The 22,467-nt window shown below is 44.3% G+C and overlaps 1 protein-coding gene and 1 long non-coding RNA gene across 2 annotated transcripts in view; one reads left to right on the forward strand and one right to left on the reverse strand.

The window, feature by feature from the left end:
- Positions 1-11,207: 11,207 nt before the first annotated feature.
- On the reverse strand, positions 11,208-14,530 carry LOC144586639 (uncharacterized). Its single transcript, XR_013541567.1, has 2 exons — positions 14,201-14,530; positions 11,208-13,210 (listed from the first exon to the last, which is right to left on the reverse strand). It is a non-coding gene; the product is annotated as an uncharacterized LOC144586639 (long non-coding RNA).
- The window catches only part of C1QL4 (complement C1q like 4), a 35,056-nt gene continuing 25,789 nt past the window's right edge, over positions 13,201-22,467 (forward strand). The window contains exon 1 of the mRNA XM_020783165.3: positions 13,201-14,263. Within this exon, the coding sequence (XP_020638824.1) occupies positions 13,700-14,263 (564 nt within the window). The 5' untranslated portion in view covers positions 13,201-13,699. The remainder of the gene's footprint in view (positions 14,264-22,467) is intronic.

Here is a 22,467-nt window from a genome sequence, read left to right on the forward strand (position 1 = left end):
CATACACACTATTCCCTTACTATGACAGCAGGTGTGGCTGATGGTTTGTGTGTATGACAGCAAGTTCTAAACATTTCTGTCCTACTCCAGTGCAAGAACAACAAAATCCAACTGGGGCTGTGCCAACAGAAGCTGGCTGGATTCTCAGTAGCTGAGATCAGCAGCAGGGTTTTAGTGGTCTTAGCCAATGTCTTAACAGAATTCCCCACAGGCGTTCAAAATGCAGGTGGGCTATGTTGTTCTATACCCTCCTGTGTGTATGTAAATGATACGCCTATACTGTACACCCCTCATAACAACATTGTTGGGGAAACCCATTTTCCTCCCACCTACTGTGAGGCTTGTAACTCAGCCCAAGGGGAAGAAGGTGGAAGACAGAAGCTGACCTTACATGTCCGAAATCTGCAAAACCTGATTCCACTACAAGACTGATGCAGCCAAATCTACACTTTATTTTCTCCCTGAATGAATACAGTGCTTTCCTACAGTCCCCTTCAGTTCAGGAGCTGAAAGGAATTAGTTACAACATACTTACTTGTATTCACTTTTAGGGCAATGAGGTTGTACATTAGTTTCAAAAGTACCACAAGGAATATGAACCAAGTTACTTTATTGATTGATGTAAAGAAAATATTTATTGTTACTTTAACAAGCTACTTTTTATTAGGGCATTTCTGAAATTGGAAAAAACACACACACAACAACAACACTGCACTCACAGACGGCAAGTTCTTAAAGAAATGGGATACCTGACCACCTTATCTGTCTCCTGAGAAACCTATATGTGGGACAGGAAGCAACAGTTAGAACTGGTCATGGAACAACTGATTGGTTCAAAATTGGGAAAGGAGAATGACAAGACTGTATATTGTCCCCCTGCTTATTTAACTTATATGCAGAATACATCATGCGGAAGGCTGGACTGGATGAAACCCAAGCCGGAATTAAGACTGCCGGAAGAAATATCAACAACCTCAGATATGCAGATGATACCACTCTGATGGCAGAAAGTGAGGAGGAATTAAAGAACCTTGTAATGAGAGTGGAAGAGGAGAGTGCAAAAAACGGTCTGAAACTCAACATCAAAAAAACTAAGATCATGGTCACTGGTCCCATCATCTCCTGGAAAATAGAAGGGGAAGACATGGAGGCAGTGACAGATTTTATTTTCCTGGGCTCCATGATCACTGCAGATGGAGACAGCAGCCACGAAATTAAAAGACGTCTACTTCTTGGGAGGAAAGCGATGACAGCATCTTAAAAAGCAGAGACATCACATTGCCAACAAAAGTCCGAATAGTCAAAGTTATGGTTTTTCCTGTTGTGATGTATGGAACTGAGAGCTGGACCATAAAGAAAGCAGACCACTGAAGAACTGATGCCTTTGAATTGTGGTGCTGGAGGAGGCTCTTGAGAATTACCTGGACTGCAAGGAGAACAAACCTATCAGTTCTAAAGGAAATCAACCCTGAGTGCTCACTGGAAAGACAGATCCTGAAGCTGAGGCTCCAGTACTTTGGCCATCTCATGAGAAGAAAAGAGTCCTTGGAAAAAACCTTGATGTTAGGAAGGTGTGATGGCAAGAGGAGAAGGGGATGACCGAGGATGAGATGGCTGGACAGTGCCTGCAAAGCAACCAACATGAATTTGACACAACTCCGGGAGGCAGTGGAAGATAAGAGGGCCTGGCGTGCTCTGGTCCATGGGGTCACGAAGAGTCGGACACGACTAAACGACTAAACACACACACATCTTCTTGCTCCACTCAGGAGTCTGGCCGCTGCATTCTGCACCACTTGGAGTTTCCGCATCAGCCTCAAAGGTAGCCCCACGTAGAGCGCATTACAGTGGTCTAATCTTGAGATTACGAGCGCATGGACCAAGGTGGTGAGCGCCCCCACATCAAGATAGGGTCGCAGCCAGGCTATCCGCCAGAGATGAAAAAAGGCGGTGCAGACCACCGATGCCACCTGGGTCTCCATGGAGAGTGCAGGGTCCAGATGGATCCCCAGACTGTGGACACCACTCTTTGTGGCAAGGGTCACCCCCGCCATATGAGAGGGAGTCACCCAAGCCGCCAACTGTGGGAGCACCCACCCTCAGAACTTCCGTCTTGTCCGGATTCAGCCTCAGCCCATTCTCCTGCATCCATTCCAGTACAGTCCCCAGGCAGCGCTGAAGGGACAGGACGGCATCACCTGCAGTTGGTGAAAAGGAGATGTAGAGCTGGGTGTCATACGCATACTGATGACACGATGCCCCACATCCCCTGATGACCCCACCCAGCGGCCTCATGAAGATATTAAACAGCATTGGGGAGATAATCGACCCCTGTGGAACCCCACAATTGAGACTTCATGGGGCTGAGACACTCTCCCCAAGCTGTACTCTCTGGGGACGGTCCTCCAAGAAGGAACGGAGCCAGGCAAGCGGCAGGCCACCAATTCGAAGCTCAGAGAGCCTCCCCAGGAGGATACTGTGGTCGACGGTATCAAAGGCCGCTGAGATGTCAAGAAGGACTAACAGAGAAGTTTTTCCCCTGTCAGCCTCCCTCAGTAGGTCATTGCACAGGGCAACCAATACCGTCTCTGTACCATGGCACGACCTGAAGCTCGACTGAAATGGATCCAGGGCGTCCGCTTTCTCCAAGAGAGCCTGAAGCTGATCGGCCACCACCCTCTCCACCACTTTGCGCATGAAAAAAACATTGGCGATGGGCCTATAATTGCCAATTTCGTCCGCCACCAAACTAGGTTTCTTTCTTATGGGCCTAATGAGTGTCTCCTTGAGGGCAGAAGGAAACCTGCCCTCAAGGATAAACCCATTTATTATTGCAGTGGCCCATTCTGTTTTCGGCCTGGCTGCTTTGATTAGCCAGACCGGGCAAGGGTCAAGGGAGGAGGTGGTGGCTCGACAGCGGTCAAGCACCTTGGCCACAGAATCAGATGTGACCGGCTAAAAGGTGTCGAAAGTTACCGGGCAAGACGGAGCGCTGGACATCTCTGCTCGACTCACTGTATTCAAAAAAGGAGAGAGGTCCCGGCGGATGGCCTCCACTTTAGATTTTAAAAAGGCTGCAAACTGGTCAGGTGAGAAACTAGGGGGAGGCCTATCACCACGATGAGTTCCGGATAGGTCACGCACTATACGGAATAACTCCGCCTGCTGGTTGGACACTTCGCTTATCCGGTTAGCAAAGTAAGTTCGACAAGCAGCCTTTACCTTAGACAGGTAAAGGTTAGTTGCGACCCTGACAGCTATCCTATTATAATTTGTCGGGTCCTTCCTCCACCTACTCTCTAGCCTTCTCCTATGTCGCTTCAGAGCTCAGAGCTCCTGGTTAAACCAGGGCACCGGGTGAGTTCTGCAACGGAGAGGGCATTTAGGCGCAATCATGTCTACGGCCCTGGTGGCAGCCGTGGACCAGCTGTCAACCAGAGCGTCGACAGGAGTGCTAGCCAGGTCAGCTGTAACACCTCTCATGGCATCCTGGAATCCGACCAGATCCAGTAGCCTTCGAGGGCAGACCATAGAAATAGGTCCCTGCTCCCTGCGAGGGGGGAGAGCCACGGAGACATTACATTTTACCAGATGGTGATCTGACCATGACAAGGGGAACGACACAAGGTGGGTCACCACCAGACCACACTCGCTCCAATTGGTGGAAAAAACCAGGTCCAACGTATGGCCACCCATGTGGGTGGGGCCGTTGACATGTTGGGACATGTTCAAGGAAGCCATGGTTTCCAGGAACTCAAGAGCTGGCCCAGTAACCTGTGCCCTCGCATGCACGTTGAAATCTCCCAAGACCAAAAGCCTCGGGGACCCCAACAATGCTGCAGAGACAAATTCGGCCAGCTCTGGAAGGGAAGTGGCTGGGTTGCAGGGAGCGCGGTAACCCAGCTAAATCCCAATACCATCCCTGGCCCCAATGGACACGTGGAGTGCCTCTAGACCTGGCTTTACCACAGAGCAGCGCCTCTTCTGGAGGCCCTTGCAATAGACATATTCTCTCTCTTTGAACTTGGCACAATCACTTTTTCTGGACTACAATTCCCAGAATCCCTCAGCTAAGGAAATCTCCAAGCTCCTCTCTCTCTCTCTCTCTCTCTCTTCATACACCAGACCCAGGCAAAGTGCAGCCTGAGGAACACATATAGCACACGAGCCGCTCCTGTCCAGCCCGCAGACAGTTTTGAACATCAAAACCATTTATAGCTTTTTGTCTAAAGTTGATCAGTTGCTTATCTTCAACATACTGCAAAAAAACTCTTTAGTATTTTTGAAGATTAACAAGTTTAAAATAAAAACAATCATAACATCACTGTTTCATTTTATTTTTAAGTAAAGTTGGTTCGGCCCCCGAACACAGTTCAGATTTTTCATGTGCCCCCCCCTAGAAATTAATTGCCCACCCCTGTCATACACACGCAGGCCCATACCCTGCCATCCACCACAATGGATGGGCATTTTTCTACTGACATGATAAAAGGTTAAAGCAGCCCTGGGTTTCTCCTTCTGTAGCAAGAAAGAACATTTTGATCCACATACCAGGGAGACCAACTATCATTATCATGCATAGAGAGGATAATACCAGAGGGAGGAGTGGAGGGATGCTGGAGTGGGAACTATTAAGCACATGAAGCTGGGGTAAAGAGCGAGTCAAATCATTGTTTCTGCAAAGAACATCCAGAAATTCCTGAGCTGGCTAACTGAGAAACCAAAGTATGACACGTGGACTGTTCCTTTTGCATGCAAGGTTTGGGCTCTATCATGGAATTGGGCCAATAGCCCAATACTCCAATCAATTCTTTTGGATTCAATAAGAGGTTTCCTCTTTCCAATAAGCATATGTTTGCTTAGGTAAAGGTAAAGGTTCCCCTTGACATTTAGTCCAGTCGTGCCTGACTCTAGGGCGCGGTCTCATCCCTGTCTCCAAGTTGTAGAGCCAGCGTTTGTCCGCAGACAGTTTCCGCGGTCACGTGGCCAGCGCGACTAGACATGAAATGCTGTTACCTTCCCACCGAGGTGGTACCTATTTATTTACTCGCATTTACATGCTTTCAAACTGCTAGGTTGGCAGGAGCTGGGACAAGCACCGGGAGCTGACTTTGTTGCATGGATTCGATCTTATGACTGCTGGTCTTCTGACTTCGTAATACAGAGGCTTCTGCGGTTTAACCCGCAGCGCCAATACATCCCTGTTTGCTTACTGGTGGTCAAATTCGGGACCAAAAGTCACAGTCAACAAATTTCTAAAGTCCTTCTGTATAGATTTTATTCTATGTGTGGTTTGAGAACAGGATTATGCATCTCTTTTAGCACCCACTTAAAGCTGCAAATATTCAAAGAGAGCCCCCCTTTTTTTAACCAGCCGTACAGTCCTTGGTTTTGTGCACATTAAATAGCAGATGTTCCAGCCACGCTTGCAATTAATTTTGTCTTCCTTGCCAAGTGTCCAGTCAGGGGTATCATACAGCATGCGTGTATGGTGTTAACAATACCCAGATTTGTCCCTTTTAATGTCACTTGCTCCTCCTCTAATCCATTTCTGTGAAGGAAGCATATGTTCATTAGCACCATTTAACAGCCCTCCTTCCCTGCCATGAAAGGGAGCCAGTGTACCGTAGCCTTCTGGCCAGAGCTTGGCCTCATATAAGGGGCAGCTATTAAAAAGCAGTAAGAGGCACATGTTTGAACAATGGAAAAGGTTAGTGCACAGCCTCAGGACAGGAAAGGCAGAGGAATACAAACCAAAATTTTGGAGAGCATTTGAACTGTTCCACTTAGGTAGGGAAGAAACATGCAAGATGAGAGGGTCCTCCCAGCCAGGATGGTGGGCTTCCCACCTCGGCAAGTTGGGCACTGGCCTTCCAGATGTGTAGTTCCCCGATATACTGGGGCAGCAACAACACAGCAGCAAGGCAGCAGGAGACACCCTCGAGGAAACAGGTGCAGCCTTGGCAGGGTGAGTATTTAAGGAGGGGCTGAAGAGGAGGACCTGGGAGTAGATGGAGTGAATTGGGAGGCGTGTGAAGCCGAGGAGGTGAAACCATGCCCAGGAAGGAAGTCTGGGATATTGTCCACTGATGAGAACAGACAACTGGGTGGACTTGGTGGTATCAAAAGATGTGGCTCATGTCAAATGGGAAAGAGGCCCAGCATTGTGAAGCCCACACTCTGGAGAACCAGCGTTATGGCTGAGGGCGTCACCACGACCATCCACCGCAACCCTGTGAAGCACCTGAGAGGAATCTTGGAACTCGTTGAGAAAAAGGGTCTCTGCCCTCACCCCACTCCAGTATGGCTGCTCCTCGAGACCTATGAAGGATGGACTGGGAATGAACGGAACCCGCAGGCACCCAGTTGGCACATGTAGTTATGCCAGGCCAGTGGGCCCCTTCAGTTGGGTTTGCTTGCATAAAACACTTCCATGTGAAGCAGCCTGAAGTGTCATCATGGAGGGGGACCAGGGGGCTGCTCACATTGTGGCATTCAAAAACTCACAATTTTGGTGGTGGTTGGGGAGGCAGCAGCACATGCAGGGTAAAGATCAGGAGCTGACTTTCAAGCAACGGTTGTTAAGCAGTTCAGTGGCTGAAAAGCCATCCAGTTCATGAGACGATGCGATCATTTCCTAGGGTGACATCATCTGGGCAGATAAAAGATGGCTGGGCAGCCTAGCAAGGAAGAAAAAGGCCAGGCCTTGAAGAAAGATCTTCCACTGCTAAGTCAGTGCGTGAAGAAGCAGAGAGGAGAGGTTCTGTGGTGCAAGTTTGCTTGTCCCAAAGACGGGGGGGGGGGGGGTTGGCTGATGAGCACTTCCCTTTGCGTTTGGCTCCTAGGTACCATTGCCGCCACGAAGTAAAGTCACCTGGTTCAACTCTGCACGGAGTGCCTGGTGAAAGACCTATTGGGGGGGGGCTGGCTCTTTCGTTACCTTCCGAAAAAGGCACAGACATTTCCCACACTCTAGTTCATCTCAGAGACTTTATGGGGACCTGCTGTTTCTTTTGTGCCTGTGTTCCAATTTAAGCAACACAACACTGCTGGTGTGTGTACGTGCGCTGTTGTGTTACCAGCTCCGAGCCTTGGACACAGAGGCCGGAGCTGGTAAAGACAACCCATGTTTGTGCTTCTTTCGCCAAACACAAAGACATTATGCAAAAGGTCTGCCCTCATCGCTGCCTCGCTGCTCAAAGGGAAGGACACCTAGAGGGGAGGCTGAGCTGGCTTTGGCCTTTCCTTTGGGGTTTCTGGGTGCCAGCCACGTCCCAACAACCCCCGGGTTCTTCGTACTAATTAACATGAACCCCAGAGGCATTGCTCCCCCTCCTCCTTTCCTTCCCTCTAATTAATTTGCTGTTGCGACTCATTAGGATCAGAGCCCTGTTTGGGATGCAGCTCCTCCAGTGGCCCCTGGGCTAACAAGGCAACAACTCCATTGGCTGGTCAAACAGCCCTCCTCCCTCTTCTTATCAAACACAGCAGACCAGAGGGGAACAGGGGAATAGCGGCCGTCTTTAGCCAAGGTGGAGTTGAAGATCAGAGAATCGATCCTGTGACAATCCCCTAGAATATATTCAGCTCAGTTGTTGTGCAGAGAAAAGGGGGGAGCAAGTGTAATTTGCTACACAAACATTGCTCGCTAGTTTTCCCCCCCTTCTTCTAAGAATTGCATTGATCCTAGTGCATAAAGTGCCCATAAATCCATCTAATATCCTGGCTTGATTGATTATTGCCCTTTGAAAAGACTCTGTCCAGGACTGCAAATTTTAAAATGATACTGGTAAATTACACATACCATTGCAAAGCAGGGAGGAAGAACATTGTGCAGGTGAAGCAACAGCAGGGGAAGAGAACACAAAAGCATGCACACTCCTAGAGGGGACCATCCACGTGCCAGAACTCAGATAAATGAAGATATGTGCCTGGATGCAAGTATAACATATTCAGAAAATGCTATACAAGAAATCTCATACCATTAAAGCACAACAAAATCTCTTGCATGAAGAGAAGGAGACAAATAAGCCAACAAAAGGAGACACATACAGATGAGGCAATATACACATACATACTCCCAGCAGAAAGATTTAATATGGGCATTTATGCATGAACATGCATAGAAAGACCTGCCAGGCAGAAAACTTGTGGGAGAGGGGAAGAAGGAGTAGCTTCCAGGAAGACTCTGGAGCCTACAGAAACACAAAGACAAAATCATCATCATTATCATCATCATCATTGCCGCCATCTCTACACGAAAGTGAATGGTATGCATGTTAACTACACTTGATGAAACATGTATGTTCAGACCAGCACACCCAATTTCTTCTCTCTCCTCTCAGTAGATAACCATGTATGGACTTACTCACACACACACACACACACACACACACACACAGAGAGAGAGAGAGAGAGAGAGAGAGAGAGAGAGAGAGAGAGAGAGAAATATCTGCAAAAGTCGGACTTGGAATATTTACACAGTTGTTTCTATGGCTCTGTGTAAGGGCCTTACAAAGTCCATGTACACGTTTAGGTAACACTCCTTTATGAACACTGGAAAAAAAACCCCTATTTCTCCATGCACCAAAACCAAAACCCAGCCTGCTCATGTTTGAACAACTGTTGTCAGTGAAAGGTTGATGAAGCAGAACACCGCCTTGTATTTTTCAAGCCATCTTCTTCTCTTTCTTGCTTTAATTGCTCAGAAGATGCAGATCTCAATTCCTTGTGAAGAAACTTCAGACTCTTGGGAACACCAAGGGCAAAAGCTGAATTTTGCATAAAGGAGCAATATTTAATAAAAAGATAGTGGAATCCAGTAAAGATTGTAAAAGAGAAGGCATAAATCAGATGGCTTTGCTCTTCTGTTAAGAAGAATGCAGGAGAATAAATGACAGCTGCTTGGGGCAGAGGCATGTTGCTACTGAAATGAATTGGACTCTCTGGGTTGTTGCCTTCTGGGTGAAACTGCAGCAAAGGAAGCTCCTGAGGGGGCTGAGCCTTCCCACTCACATGCGCACACAAGCACATCGATGCTGAAAAGTCGTGCATACATAACTTTTAACTGATTCTCACATAGAGAGGTATTGCATGTATGTACGTGCATTGGGGCAAACATTAGAACATATTTATATACAACCACAGAAGAATAGGAAATATAAACATAAAACACATATTCAAATCCGAAATGCCCATGCTGCACACAAAAATATAGATTCACACATTAGCACACACTGATATCCTGGCAGAAAAGTGAATGAGCAGTACTAATACACTTACACTGATGCTACTGATAAACCTACCCAGTTACTAGCTTAACCTGAATATCTTGTTTGTTTGTTTGCTTGCTTGCTTGCTTCATTTCTAGGCCACTTTTTGCCCAGTATCTTGGCATCTTGGCAATGTTTTGGGGAGTGGCACAGTGATCCCAGACAAATTAAAACAAACAAACCAAAATTCTATAACTGGCAAGACAGAAAACCAGGAAGCAGTTCATGGAAAGGCACTAACACATACCCAATGACACAGGTTTGAGAGACAGAATACACTTGTACCGGGGGGGGGGGGTTGAGATCAAAGCAATGAAGAGTGGTGTGGATTCTCGAAGGCAAACAAAGTAATCGTAATATGACGTTTCATGCCCTATAGGTCACTTCAGCAGATACATGGAGTTTTCTCCAGAATTCCAGGCACAGATACACAGTACCGAGAGTGGGACAGTAAAGAAATTAAATACAACAAGTACTGTGTAGCAAATACTGTATATTACTGATTAGAGTTGGGCACAAACAGCTGGTTTGTTTATTAACCAAATAGGTGTTCAGCACTTGAAAGCCCCGCCTCCTCCAGTGAATACCCAATCGGAGGCAGTGGCCTGGCTTCCTTGCCCTGCCTCTTCTAGTCAGTGCCTCTGAATGGGCATCGGCCAGAGGAGACAGGGGTATGAAGCCCCAAACATCTGTTTGGCTGATAAACGAACTGGCAAAAACTACTGAACTGGCAGTTTCGTGCCCATCTCTGTGATGGATATTTGGTATTCTCAAAGCTCCTGCTAGTAGCACAAACATTCTGCCACCAGCTGAGCAATGTATCTGAAGGCAGAAGGTTCACACACACACACTGCCACATTGCACTGTAAACCAAGTGGCTTCCCACAACACAAACAGTTCTAAGGCTAAAATAAATGATACAGTTAACTTGGTACTAGAAGTAGAGCTACCTCAAGAAGAAAAAAAGACTGTTCATTCTACAAAGAGATTGCCTACAATCACATTTGGCCCATCTGGCAATATAGCCTGCTTTTGTTTTGCAATTGTTTATCAGAAGACAGGCATGGCTTTGTTTGCATGTCTTATGTTAGACACATAACAATGTAAAAGTCCTATTTCCTCTTCTTATCCCTCCAGATATGCAAATCTTTCAGTGCTACATTCCTAACATATCTCGCTTACCTCCTGATGACCCATTACAAAACCAAAAGGAGACTAATATGCAAATGCCAACTGAAGGGAGTTTGTCTCAGAATAAAAATACAAACTGTTCTTCTTAAAGGTGCAGAGTTTCTGGATACAAAACCAGGCAATGAGCATCTTGATTTGTTTCCTGACGTGCCCTTCGTCTGCACTGCTTAAGATATAACATTCCAACAGTGTTATTCCTGCATGCAGCTTACTGCATAGGTATAGATCACTATCACTGCTGAGATATCTCCCTTGAAACTGATTTTATTGCGTTCCAAAATTCCATAAATACATCTAACATGTATCCCAAAACTTTGTTCTTCTTAAGCGACCGGATATTCTTCTTGGTCCAATTTAAGCAAAATCCAAGGGCTTTCTTCACTTCTTCCTCTTTTTTTCTTTTAAGCTGGACAGTGTTTTACAGGATAGAGAAGTAAAATGATCCACACTGTGGAAAAGCATGACACAGACTTCCATTTGAAATATACACTATTGTCCACAGCCTAGAGCCACTATTAAAATGGGAATACAACATGGGACAGGACAGGACAGAACATTTTAAGTTCACTCCCCTGCCCTCCCCACAGCCATTCAGAAACATGTCTAAATATAATGACTACTTCATAGAAGGAAGATGCATATAATATGTTGGCTGTAGATGCCTCTTCAAGAACTGGCACACATGTTTCTCAAACCATTAAAAATACACTATTTGGCATCTTCAAGTTTTAAGAATACATCTTCCACTAAATCCTGTATTTATTGGTGTGTTGAGAGATACATGCAAATAGAATTCTTCCCAAACAGACATACGAAATGCCAGTCAAATGGACTTACAGTTTTTTTGATGACCCATGATTGCACAGATCCAGCACATAAAACAACAAAGAAAAAGCCTACATTTTCTACTAGGATGGTGAAGACCTCCCAGCACAGAAAAAGACCTAACCAAGGTAGAAGAATTTCACTGGAACGTCTCTGCATGCAAATATGGATGGACAGACAGACAAAGTTATACGCATGCCATGGCAAGACTTGCAAAAGGAGAGAAAGGTATCCATAACCTATCCACAGCAGCACATTGATACAGGTGCTCATCACAGCCTCATGTTCATTTCACAATAAATAACTTAATAAAATATTCCTCCACTGTGGTTGGTTGATCCAAAAATCCTTTGTCAATGGAGCCATTCCACTGCTTTCAATAAAAGCTATTTATGTTTTCTACGCACAGGTGTGTATAAAGAGACACTTATAAATCTCCTCCCATTTAAAATGTGTGTTTAATAATTTTATAAACACCTCATCACTCCTGCACATCCCTGCATCATGCAAAAATATACACAGCCCACATAGGTCAAACACATACACCTCTCTCTAGAGATTCATATAGCCAAACGTATTATACGTTCACATATATGAAGACCACGACTTCATCTCCCTTCTGTATATGTACACCTTAGTTGCTCACACATGCTTCTTCCATGTGCATTAATGATAACCACTTAGATGGTAGCAAGAGAGTTACATAGCAAAAGAGATGCGCACACACTTCATCTTCTGCCGATGACTATTAAGTTGTTTCACTCCTCTGATTAGTACAGGTAAGTTTCCAGCGCATTTTCCCATACATCATCACCACCACCACATCCTGCTCTCCTAAATGGTCCTGCTGCTCTCGCAAAACAAACTCATCCCAGTATATACGGCACTGCTTTCTCTCCCTTTCTCTCCCTCTCTGTACAGTATATGCATGTGTGAGTGTGAAGGGTGTTTGGGGAGGGGGGGAATAATTGATTAATTAATGAATGTGATGGCTTGCAGCCCCTCTAGGAGATTCTGGCTGGATCTGTCAGCTGTTAATCAATCTCCTCTCAGAGAGGCAAAGGAGGCACAAAGGTAAAGCACTTAATTGCGTGGGGGAAATGATACAACCCCAGCATATAAAACACATCCTTAAACATGACACAAGATACTAGTGGGCTGCCTGGGATGCTGACGGAAGGAACACGCAAAGTCCAGGGGACAGAATGGGTGTAAAAGGTAGGGAGGGGCACACACACGCACACACAGAAGATAGGATGAGATGGCATTCCTCTACCACAGTGCAAATGCCCACGCCGGGCAAATCATGGTGTGTGGGTGCAGCCCTTCTTGGAGAGACCCCCTCTTCCTTTTTCCCTTGCAGAGAGGTGACAGTGATGTTTGTCCACATGGATCCAGCCGTACCCCCTCCCAGTAGCACCTGAGGATGGGAGGCCTCCAGCCTCTGTCCCACCCACCCCCCACCCTGCAACCTCCACATTGTTTCTGACAATCCGCCCCTGGCTTATCATGCAAATGCAAGCAGAAGCCCAAGCTGAGACTGCTGCTGCTGCCCGTTGTTGCTGCTGCTGCTGCTGCTGCCGCTGCTGCCGCTTCTATGGATGGGATGAGACACTTCTTCCAGGCTCCAGGCAGACAGAGCAGCGCAGTGGCTGAGCTTCGCCTCCTTTGCGAAGCACCAGAGGTCGCTCTGGTTGGCTTAAAGCTACTTTTTGCATCTTGGGCTGCTCAGTCAGATCTTCTCTTCTGGAGTTTGTGGAAAGGATTTTGCATGTGGTAAGGAGGGGTGCTGCGGGATGAACTGGTGGTTGGGAAATCTCTTTTCTCTCTCTTTCTCTCTCTCTCTCCCTCCGGTTTTCTGTTGATGACCATATGATCTGGCACAAGGAGCCTGGAGCTGCGACGCGGTCACCAGCTGAGTTCTCAAGTGGCGGAGAGAAAGGAAGGCAAATAAATATATATATACATACACGCACACACGCGCATATCCGTACATACTCACTTGCACACATGCACACTCTTTCTTTCTAGCCACCTCCACCCTCAAAACATCTCTTGCTGCTGCTGCTGCTGCTGCCCACCGCGAAGTATGAGAGAGCCAAAGTGTCTACAGTGAAAGGAAGCCACTCTCTCCTGAAGGGAAGACAAAGGAAGCAGCAGAGCTGAGCAACTTGGGACTGAGTTCGCCTCACAAGAAGTCAACAGGTGCTTCCTTCCTTCCTTCCTGAGCAGCGGGCACCACAGTGGAGCATCCGGCAAAGGACACGCCAGGTGGAACCTCCCTCCGGGTGGTGGTCGACTCCAGAGAAACATTCACCATTACTTCCAAAAGCGAAGACGATTTCTTAACCCTGGCCGCCTCCAGGCTGAACCGCAAAAAAAGGGTCATCGGGGCTGCCATTGGGGTGGCCATGGTGCTGGTCCTCCTGGTGGCCATCCCTTTGCTGGTGCACAGCTCCAAAACGACCTCCCACTATGAGATGCTGGGCAGCTGCCGAATGGTCTGTGACCCCTATACGCCCCAGACCCATGGAGCAGCTTCTGCAGAAGCAAGTCAGGAGCTGGCTGTCATCTCCCCGCCTCCTTATGTGTCCGGAGGGAAGGGAGACCCTGGGAGGAAAGGGAAGTCTGGAATCCGTGGACCGCCAGGCCCTCCGGGACCCCCAGGCCCAAGAGGGCCAGCTGGAGAGCCAGGAAGGCCGGGACCCCCGGGGCCGCCCGGCCCGGGGCCTGGGGGTTACATCCCGTCCTTCTATAGCCCTAAGATTGCTTTTTACGCAGGGCTGAGGAAACCCCATGAAGGGTATGAGATCCTCCGCTTTGATGATGTGGTGACCAATGTGGGAAACTACTATGAACCATCGAGTGGCAAGTTCACCTGCCCTTTACCTGGCATCTACTTCTTCACTTACCATGTGCTCATGCGCGGGGGTGATGGTACCAGCATGTGGGCTGACCTGATGAAGAACGGGCAGGTAAGGTGATGCACGCTCCTATCCTAGAACTATTCTCTCCAAGGGTCAGCCTTTGCTCTCTCTCTCTGTCTCTCTCTGCAACTCACTCGATCCATTCCTGCACTATATGTAAGCCATGCCCTTTGACTCTTCCCAGTCAGCTTACAAACAAAGCTGACAATAGCTTCACATCTCGGTGGCAAAGCCAACGCCTGTTCCACCCCATTTTTGTCTACATTTCACTCCTATTCCAACTGTATCCCCTCTGTATCCCCTCTTCACCTATCTGCTTCCCACTTTACCTGCTCAAACATTTGACCTCTCCCACTTAAACTAGCCACACCTACCCTTGTTAGCCCCTCCTCTTTAATGCACTGACCCCTCCCAATTTACCATCCTGGCTCCACCCATTCACCTTTAAAATTTTTCATTCTGCACCTCTTATTCCTTGCCCAGGAATACATAACATCAGTTTGCAAAACTTAATATGAGCCTAAATTTGCTGTATGTACAGAAACCTCTCAGTCAGCTACTTGGGATACAGTGCATCTTGGTAGTGTGGTCTGATAGCACAGTTCAATACGTATCTCCTGATTTGTAAGCCCCACTTAAATATCACTGGGACTTACCCTTAGGTAATTATGTGCAGCATGGCAGTCTGAATGTTTAAGTTTCAAAAGGGTCAAAAGGGCACACACACCCCTTGACCCCAAGTTAAGAAGCAGGCAATAATTCCTCAAATTTCAAATTCTTTCTCAGTTCAAAATGATATTCCTGCAAACAATCTACACTCATTTTCTGCGCATGTTTTCTTGCAGTTAATCTAAAATACAAGTAGTATAAGTATTACAAAGCTCTACATGCATTGATCCATCAGACATGCTACAGTGTCTTCATAAACAATGGTTGATTCTAATATTAAAAGTTCTCAGGTGGATGAAAGATAAATCTTAAGAAATGAAAGATGCACATCAGGTATAGTTTTCCACTGAGATTCATTTATATGTCCCTTCTCCCTTTTTAAAAAAAGAAATGCCTTTAGATTTGCAATCCGGTTTTTGAAGGATCTTAAATTGGAAACTGCTCTGGGATACAAGCTGCTTGGGATCCTTTTTCACACTTAGTAGAGATGTTTTTTTTTAATTGAAGCGTTTATATGAACTCACAGATATATGAACAAAAGCCACAGATTATAAGGGATACAAAGCAACATACGATATGAACAGTATTTCATTCATAATTTCAAGATAAGAGGAGGTATTCTGTTTATAAAGGATTGAAGTAAATTTAAATGAGAATAATGATTTGCATGTTTTTTCTATACAAATTATTCTGAGTGGGGAGGGAGAGAGTTCTATTTTTTTAAGGTTGTTTACCTAAACCCACGGTGAAACTTTATTTCAGCATGCTACAACAAGCAAATACTCCTTATGGTGAAACATGAAAGGAAAACTTTACACAGTATCACACCTACCAACTAAAGCAGCCAAAATCACATGCATTCTCCTAAATATATTAAGTCAACTTAATGAAATTTAATAGGGTTTGCATTAATATATAAAAAGATACCAAGAAAATATGTGAATGCATTTTTTTCTGCTAAAATAATTAAAGTAATTTTAAAAAGACTTAGATACACAATAATTTACTTCCAGTTAAGGAACTTTTGCAAACTTGAGTTTATTGTGAATAAATTATTTAGTATATATTATACTGAGCACAGAATGATAGATTTGTTGAAGCTCTGTGTACCTAAATCTATAACCTATATGCTAAATAAAATATACATTTTAGTATATCTACAATAATCATGTGTGTTGAATCACTTAGGCAAATTGCTAATATATTTCTCCTCATTTTCCTATATAAACATATATATATATATATATATATAGAGGACAAATTTGTTAATTCAGAAGCTTATGGCTTATACATACATACATAACAAATGCAATGGCTGCCCAGTATGTATTGCTGAACATAAAATATGATGTTATTACCTGAAATACATCATCAGCATTATAAAAATAGATATGAACATATAAGAGTGTTAAATACTAAATAATTATTATCTTATTTTTTTTTCTTTGCATTATAGCTAGAAGTATTCAATTATGTAGAAATGTGGCAGGGAGAGAACATGTACTGGAAATTTATCTAGTGCACATTGAACTATGTAATTAATTTCATTTCAGTCAGTAAGCACATATATCTTTATATCTATATCTATGTAAAATGTATAGCTGTTATGTACATAATATAATACATGCTTGCTAATTCATCAGGCATATGTATTTACACGTTATTAAAACTTGCTAGTAGTTTATTTTCAGTGACATGTTCACAGGAGCACAGTGATATGCTCATACACCTAAGATAAGTGGACTAAATAAATGTTCAAATAAAAAGATTGGATCCAAATTATTGTTAAACTTCAGGATATGATATTGAAAATGATAAGATGATGCATAATAATGTCTGCAGAATGTCCAATGCACTCCCGTAAGACTTCAGTGTCTTCTTGTATGTTTTATTTTCCTCCATGAAAGCATCTTTCCATCCATCAAGAACTATTCCTTTTTAAAATCTTTCTTCTTCAGCTCGCTTTTAATAAAACTAAATTATATGGTCCCTAACTCATCTTTATACTTTTATTTCTTAACAACTACTCTGAATCTTCAGGTGGGTGGAAAGTTTACAAGCATCTCCCATTAAAAATATTTTTTAAAACATAAAAAATGGTCACTTACCCCTTACTTTATTAAATAAAATCCCATGAGTACCAAATACAGAAACTATAAGCAATTTATCAGGAAACTGTTTTGGAATAGCATCCAAACAAAAACAACCAAAGGCATCAAATTACTAAATGCATGAGAAAAGAATTAGTGACTCTCATTTTCAGCTTGTTCCATTCATTCCAGATAAATAAGCCATTGATCTGAACTTTGAAAATTTATTCTTGTTATCTCTCAACAACCCTCCCAAACTAAAGAAAGTAACATCTCAGGAGAAAGCATCTGTCACCGCCCTTCGCAGAATCAATATACTGTACATATTTACAAGTGCTGGCTAGGAGTTCTAGCCCAACGCTCTGAGAGCAACTACAATTAAAAGTTTAGATTTCACACAAGCGCACACACACAAAGAGTGCTTTTAAATTCTGTGCCAGCCAAATGCAGATAAGTTACAGTTCTGACTGTCCTGTGGCTCATACAGTATTTTTCCAGTGATAAAATCAACACCAATAACGATAAGGAATAATTACAACAACAGGAACAGGAACAAGAGCAGCAGTAGTAACTATTTACAGTATTGCTATTATTATTTACTGAAACATGTCATTAATACCAATGCATGTCTGAGGCTGTTTTAGACACTATGGCATCAGCATATGCCGCGTGTCCATGTGAACCTGCAACATGACCCTCAGGTGATGCATGCAGAGTTTTTCGAACTGGATGTTGTACGCACAGTGCATACAGCCATAATGTATGAAGTAGCCCCAGCGATACATCTCAGAGTCCCTGGCTAAGCTGCTCCAAGTTTCATTTGGACCTGGTTTCCCTGAGAGAGCCAAGTGCTTTCCATTTTATTCTTCACTTTTCTAATTAAAACACACTCCCTAACCAAGACAGATTGTTTGTGTCAGTTTCCTCATGAACGGAGCCAAAATAATCTACATGTGTGGACGTGTGTGGCTCTCTGCAGATAAATTAATCTCACCTCATCTTCTTTGCTACAGAAATAGGTCAGAGAGAGTTCAAAGCCCCAGTTGTGCCTCCCATAATGTTTGTTGATTCCAGTCAGACCAGGTAAATTTCATAAAGGTCTTCAGTCATTCGGGCATTAATATCACAAATCTATCTCCTCTGCAAGAAAGAAAGAAAGAAAGAAAGAAAGAAAAAGAAAGAAAGAAAGAAAGAAAGAAAGAAAGAAAGAAAGAAAGAAAGAAAGAAAGAAAAAGATTGCTAGCAATATCTCAATAGCAAAAGTGCTCCCCAAGATAAGTTCTAAATGTTCTGCTCCTTGGTGTACAAGGGGTCACCTCTATTGTTCAAAACACCAACTTACATACTGCTACTGTAGATCTCTGCCCCACCCCCAGCTCTCTCAAACGGTACAATACAGCATCCGTACACCTTAGCCATCCATGGCTGGTATGATTCATGAGGGCTGCTTTTTTCCCTCCCTCCCATCCTATGATAATAAAGATTGCTCCCCCCTCTTCTTAAATAGCACTATACATTGCAATTGGAAAATGAAAGTTGGAACAGAAGGGTTAAAAAAAATTCCCAGAGAGATTTTAAAATAGATTTCGACACCTTCACAATTTGTGCTTGGCGAACAGGAACAATTGCCTGTTTATTAAATAATAAATAGCAGGAAGGATAGAAACTGACACGGCACCTGGTAATATTGGTTCAGTCAATTCGTCCCTTGAGACCAGTTTGCAGTCAATTTGTCAGCACAGGCCTCTTTTTTTCCTCCAGTTTTAATACCAAAATGCCTCCTGTCAATTGAAATCAGGGCCGAGCTACAGCCATGTCTTCACCTACCATCCCTGCCGAATAAAACAGACCTTTCCCCCCTCTTCTCCCCTTTCTCCCTATCCTTTTCTTATGTTTCTATAGTGCATTTTGGTGAGGAATTAAAACAGAAAAATCATTAAGATGTACATATAATTTGTAAAGTGCTGAGACAAATACAACACTCAATTGAACAATGGAGTGGTCGTTTGGGAAAGGAAGAGTGCTATGTGAAAATAATGCAAGGAGGCTTCAGGCTAACACAGACACACCACGCAAGAACTGATGATCTAAAATGGTCTCAGAGATGTAGCTCCCCGAGTCTAGGTGCAGTCTATCCCATTCTCAGTACAAAATGAACCAAGACATAAACTATTGGTGCATTTGGCACCAAATGTTGTGGAGGTCTATTTTTTAAGGTAGAGTTCTGCACTGTAGTGTGCAACATAAAATGGCGCTATTTGAACTTTGCTACATTGCCTTTGTCTTCCTGCTACTTTCAAGATGTCTCAGCTTAGATTCTTATCCCTGGAATCAAGGAGGCAAAGACCTCAGAGGCCGTAGGGCATGTCTTCTAGGTAGGCAGGAGCCCATGTGTAGTTGCTGGTGAAGGTTAGTGGGAAATGTGGGAGAACATTTACCTTGTATCCAGCAGGTCACAGGGTCAGGCCCATCATGTACAGGCAGGGCTGAAAAAATCCCAGTGTGGTATTGTGCTAGATGGATCAACGGTCCAACTTTGTACACAGCTATTGAAAACCATTTTAATTACAGGAAATTTGTCCCTGCTCCAGAATCCACCATATGCCTCATCCGGTTTACTTCCCTTCTGCACCCCTAGCAACTTTCTCGGCAATAACATCTAACACAGCTCATGGCAAAGCATTTGCCCAGAAAAGCGTCTTTGGAGAGGCTTTTATCTATTTTATTTGTTTGTTTAAACTTGTGCCCCACTCATTTTGTGGACAAGCCACTACTCTGAGTGTCTTCCTGGATATAACAATAATATATTATACATTCTTTTTAAAAAATTAGCATGTAAAAACCAATTGGAAACCAATTCGAAATATTCATCTCTTGGAAATAGTTTTAAAACACACACACACACACTCATACACAAAGCCACTTGGGAAGGATCCAGGCCACTATTCTTGCCTGGCGCTGTTCAAATGGCTGAGAGAAGTATGGCAGCACCTCTCCCGTAGTAAGACCCTGGAGCGTTCCCAAGTAGATCAAACCGGCTGTTGCCTTCCTTGGCCAGTCGCTCTCAATATCCATCACTTTGTCAGTCCCAAATCCCACACCACAGGGACGTATTCTTGGCTTCATTCCCTGGGCTTTTCTTTCTGTTCGGCCTGACTTGCAAATCCTGCAGCCGCTTCTAGAATGGTTCCAATATGTGAGAGTCGTGAGTAGTAAGTCAGTGTTGTGTGTGGTTTATATCCAGATAATTAAGGTGACAGAGCACAGACAGAGTTCTGACTCCAGTCCTCTGAAGATGCCGGACACAGAGACTGGCGAAATGTCAGGAAGAATAACCTTGAGAACATGGCCAAACAGCCTGGAAAACCCACAACAACCATCAGATCTTGGCCATGAAAGCCTTCAAGAATACAATTAAGGTGATGCAAAGGATCAAACCTGCCTAGAAAATGTAATCTCAGCCCTTTAGGTCTTCCCTCTAACTGCAGATGTATTGGATTATGATCAGAGCCTTCTGCACATGGCAAAATGAACTCTTTTCTTTAGTCCACCTCCGAAGGCACGTAGTGTCATCAAGTCTCAGGCTCAAATTAAACCTCTAGGTCTTCTGTCTCTATGCTAGAATCTATGCTGTTCCAAGTCACATTCTGTTAATCCGGTTTAAAGAGGGAATTTATCTTTCCTTTGCAGAACAGCAGCAAGCTTCCGCATGGGTGACAGATCATGAAATGCCCTCCTTGTCTGAATAGTGTTTGCTGCAATCCAGCCCCCTTGTCCTTGGCAGTAGGCCGGGCGGGGTCCATACTGACAGAACTAATTGGCAACATCAGCAGAAGGGAGGTAGGGATTAAGCAGGCCATGGAGAATTAGCCCTCTCCTGGCCTTTCCAAGTAGGCCCCCTATCAAGGGTCATGGGTGAGACTGCCTCGCACAGCTGTGCCAGCACTGTGCATAAACAGCATGGAGTCAGCTGTCACTCAAGCATCCTTGGGCAGCACTTTAAAGAGAAGAAATATAAATTGCACAAGGGCAGCAGAGGACAATGGAAGGGGTCTTTTAAAAATAGTCCTTAAAATAATCCCCCTCCCCATCTGCAAATAAAATTTGTGAGCCTCGAAGGCATTCTGTTTGTTTGTTTTTATGGGAAAAGAAGAATTAAGCAGAGGCTTGCCACCTTTCTTCTTGACGAGTTTCTGTGCCTTTAGGACCTTGCTGACTCTGATATTCAAGAAATGAAACTACTCCACCACTGAGTGTCAGTGCCAGGAAAAGCATCATGTCTTCTGATGTCTGCTTGCTGTACAATAAAGGCACAAAGTGACTAAAAGCACAGATGCCCTGACAGTAAAACATGGAGAGAACAAAGGGACACTGTGTTATGCATTACACAACAATATGGTGCCCTTTCTCTGAAGAGCTGGGGGGAAAAAACATACATGGGGTTCTCCCAGCCTAGCCCATTTCATCCTCACATAACGACTAGATGAGGGCTTGTGGAAGGCTTAAAGTCACACAACAAGCTTCATTGTCTAGCGGGGAACCAAGGTCTTCACTCCAGTTAGCTGCACGCCACACTAAGCCTCATTATTCTATGCCTCATTCTAGCAATAGATCATATCTTGTTAATTACAGCATGGTGCAGTGGGCATAGGCTTGGTTGGATTTGGAGTACAGAGTGGGGAAGTTACTTTTTTGGACTACAACTTCCAGAATCCCCTAGCCAAGACTACTGTATCAAAGTAAGTTTCCGAAGCTCTGCTTTAGGTATGAAAAACTCAAGCTTAATTGAACTCCTCCTTTCATTGGCAAGTTATTATTCTGAAGAGTTATATGATGCTAACCGTGAGAAGAGCATTTGAGCATTTTGGTTGTAGAAAAGTTTTCTTGAAATCATAAATGAGGGACAATTAACATTTCATTAATTAAAACTGCAACAGAAGAGATGGCCAAAGGTATTTACATACTACTAGCAGTAAGGGAAAAACATGCACCTAACCCAACTACTACAAAATTGTAGCTAGTGTCCATGTGTATCAGAGGTAATTTTTGCTGCATGAAATGTACAACCTAAACCCCCAGTATAGTCTTCTAAACTAGAGCATCACTTCTGATCTTCACTGGTGTATGTAAGCTTTAGATCCTCCATGGAGATGACTAGGAAAAGTGCAGATAGCATAAAACCTAAGAGAAGTCAAAGCAGAATGTAGGAAGGAACCCATGCTTAGAGGCAGTTGTTAATAATTACACTTTTCTCAGCAATGGTAAGAGCCTCTTCCCAAGGGACGTGAACTTTGCTTCACAGGCCAAAACATCAGAAACACTGAAACTGAGGTACAGAAGCAGCAGCAGAGAGAGTCACTGGAGCCCGCATAGTTAGTAGTTCTTTGTCAGGAGTGCAAAAATTGCTTTATGGACTCATGATTGCCCACAGATACTTGTTCCAGCCGTGTAACACTGCATTTTAGTAAACTCCTCTCCGAATTTAAGAGGAAA

This window comes from Pogona vitticeps, chromosome 2, assembly GCF_051106095.1.
Source record: "Pogona vitticeps strain Pit_001003342236 chromosome 2, PviZW2.1, whole genome shotgun sequence".
In the NCBI taxonomy this organism is placed as follows: Eukaryota; Metazoa; Chordata; class Lepidosauria; order Squamata; family Agamidae; genus Pogona; species Pogona vitticeps.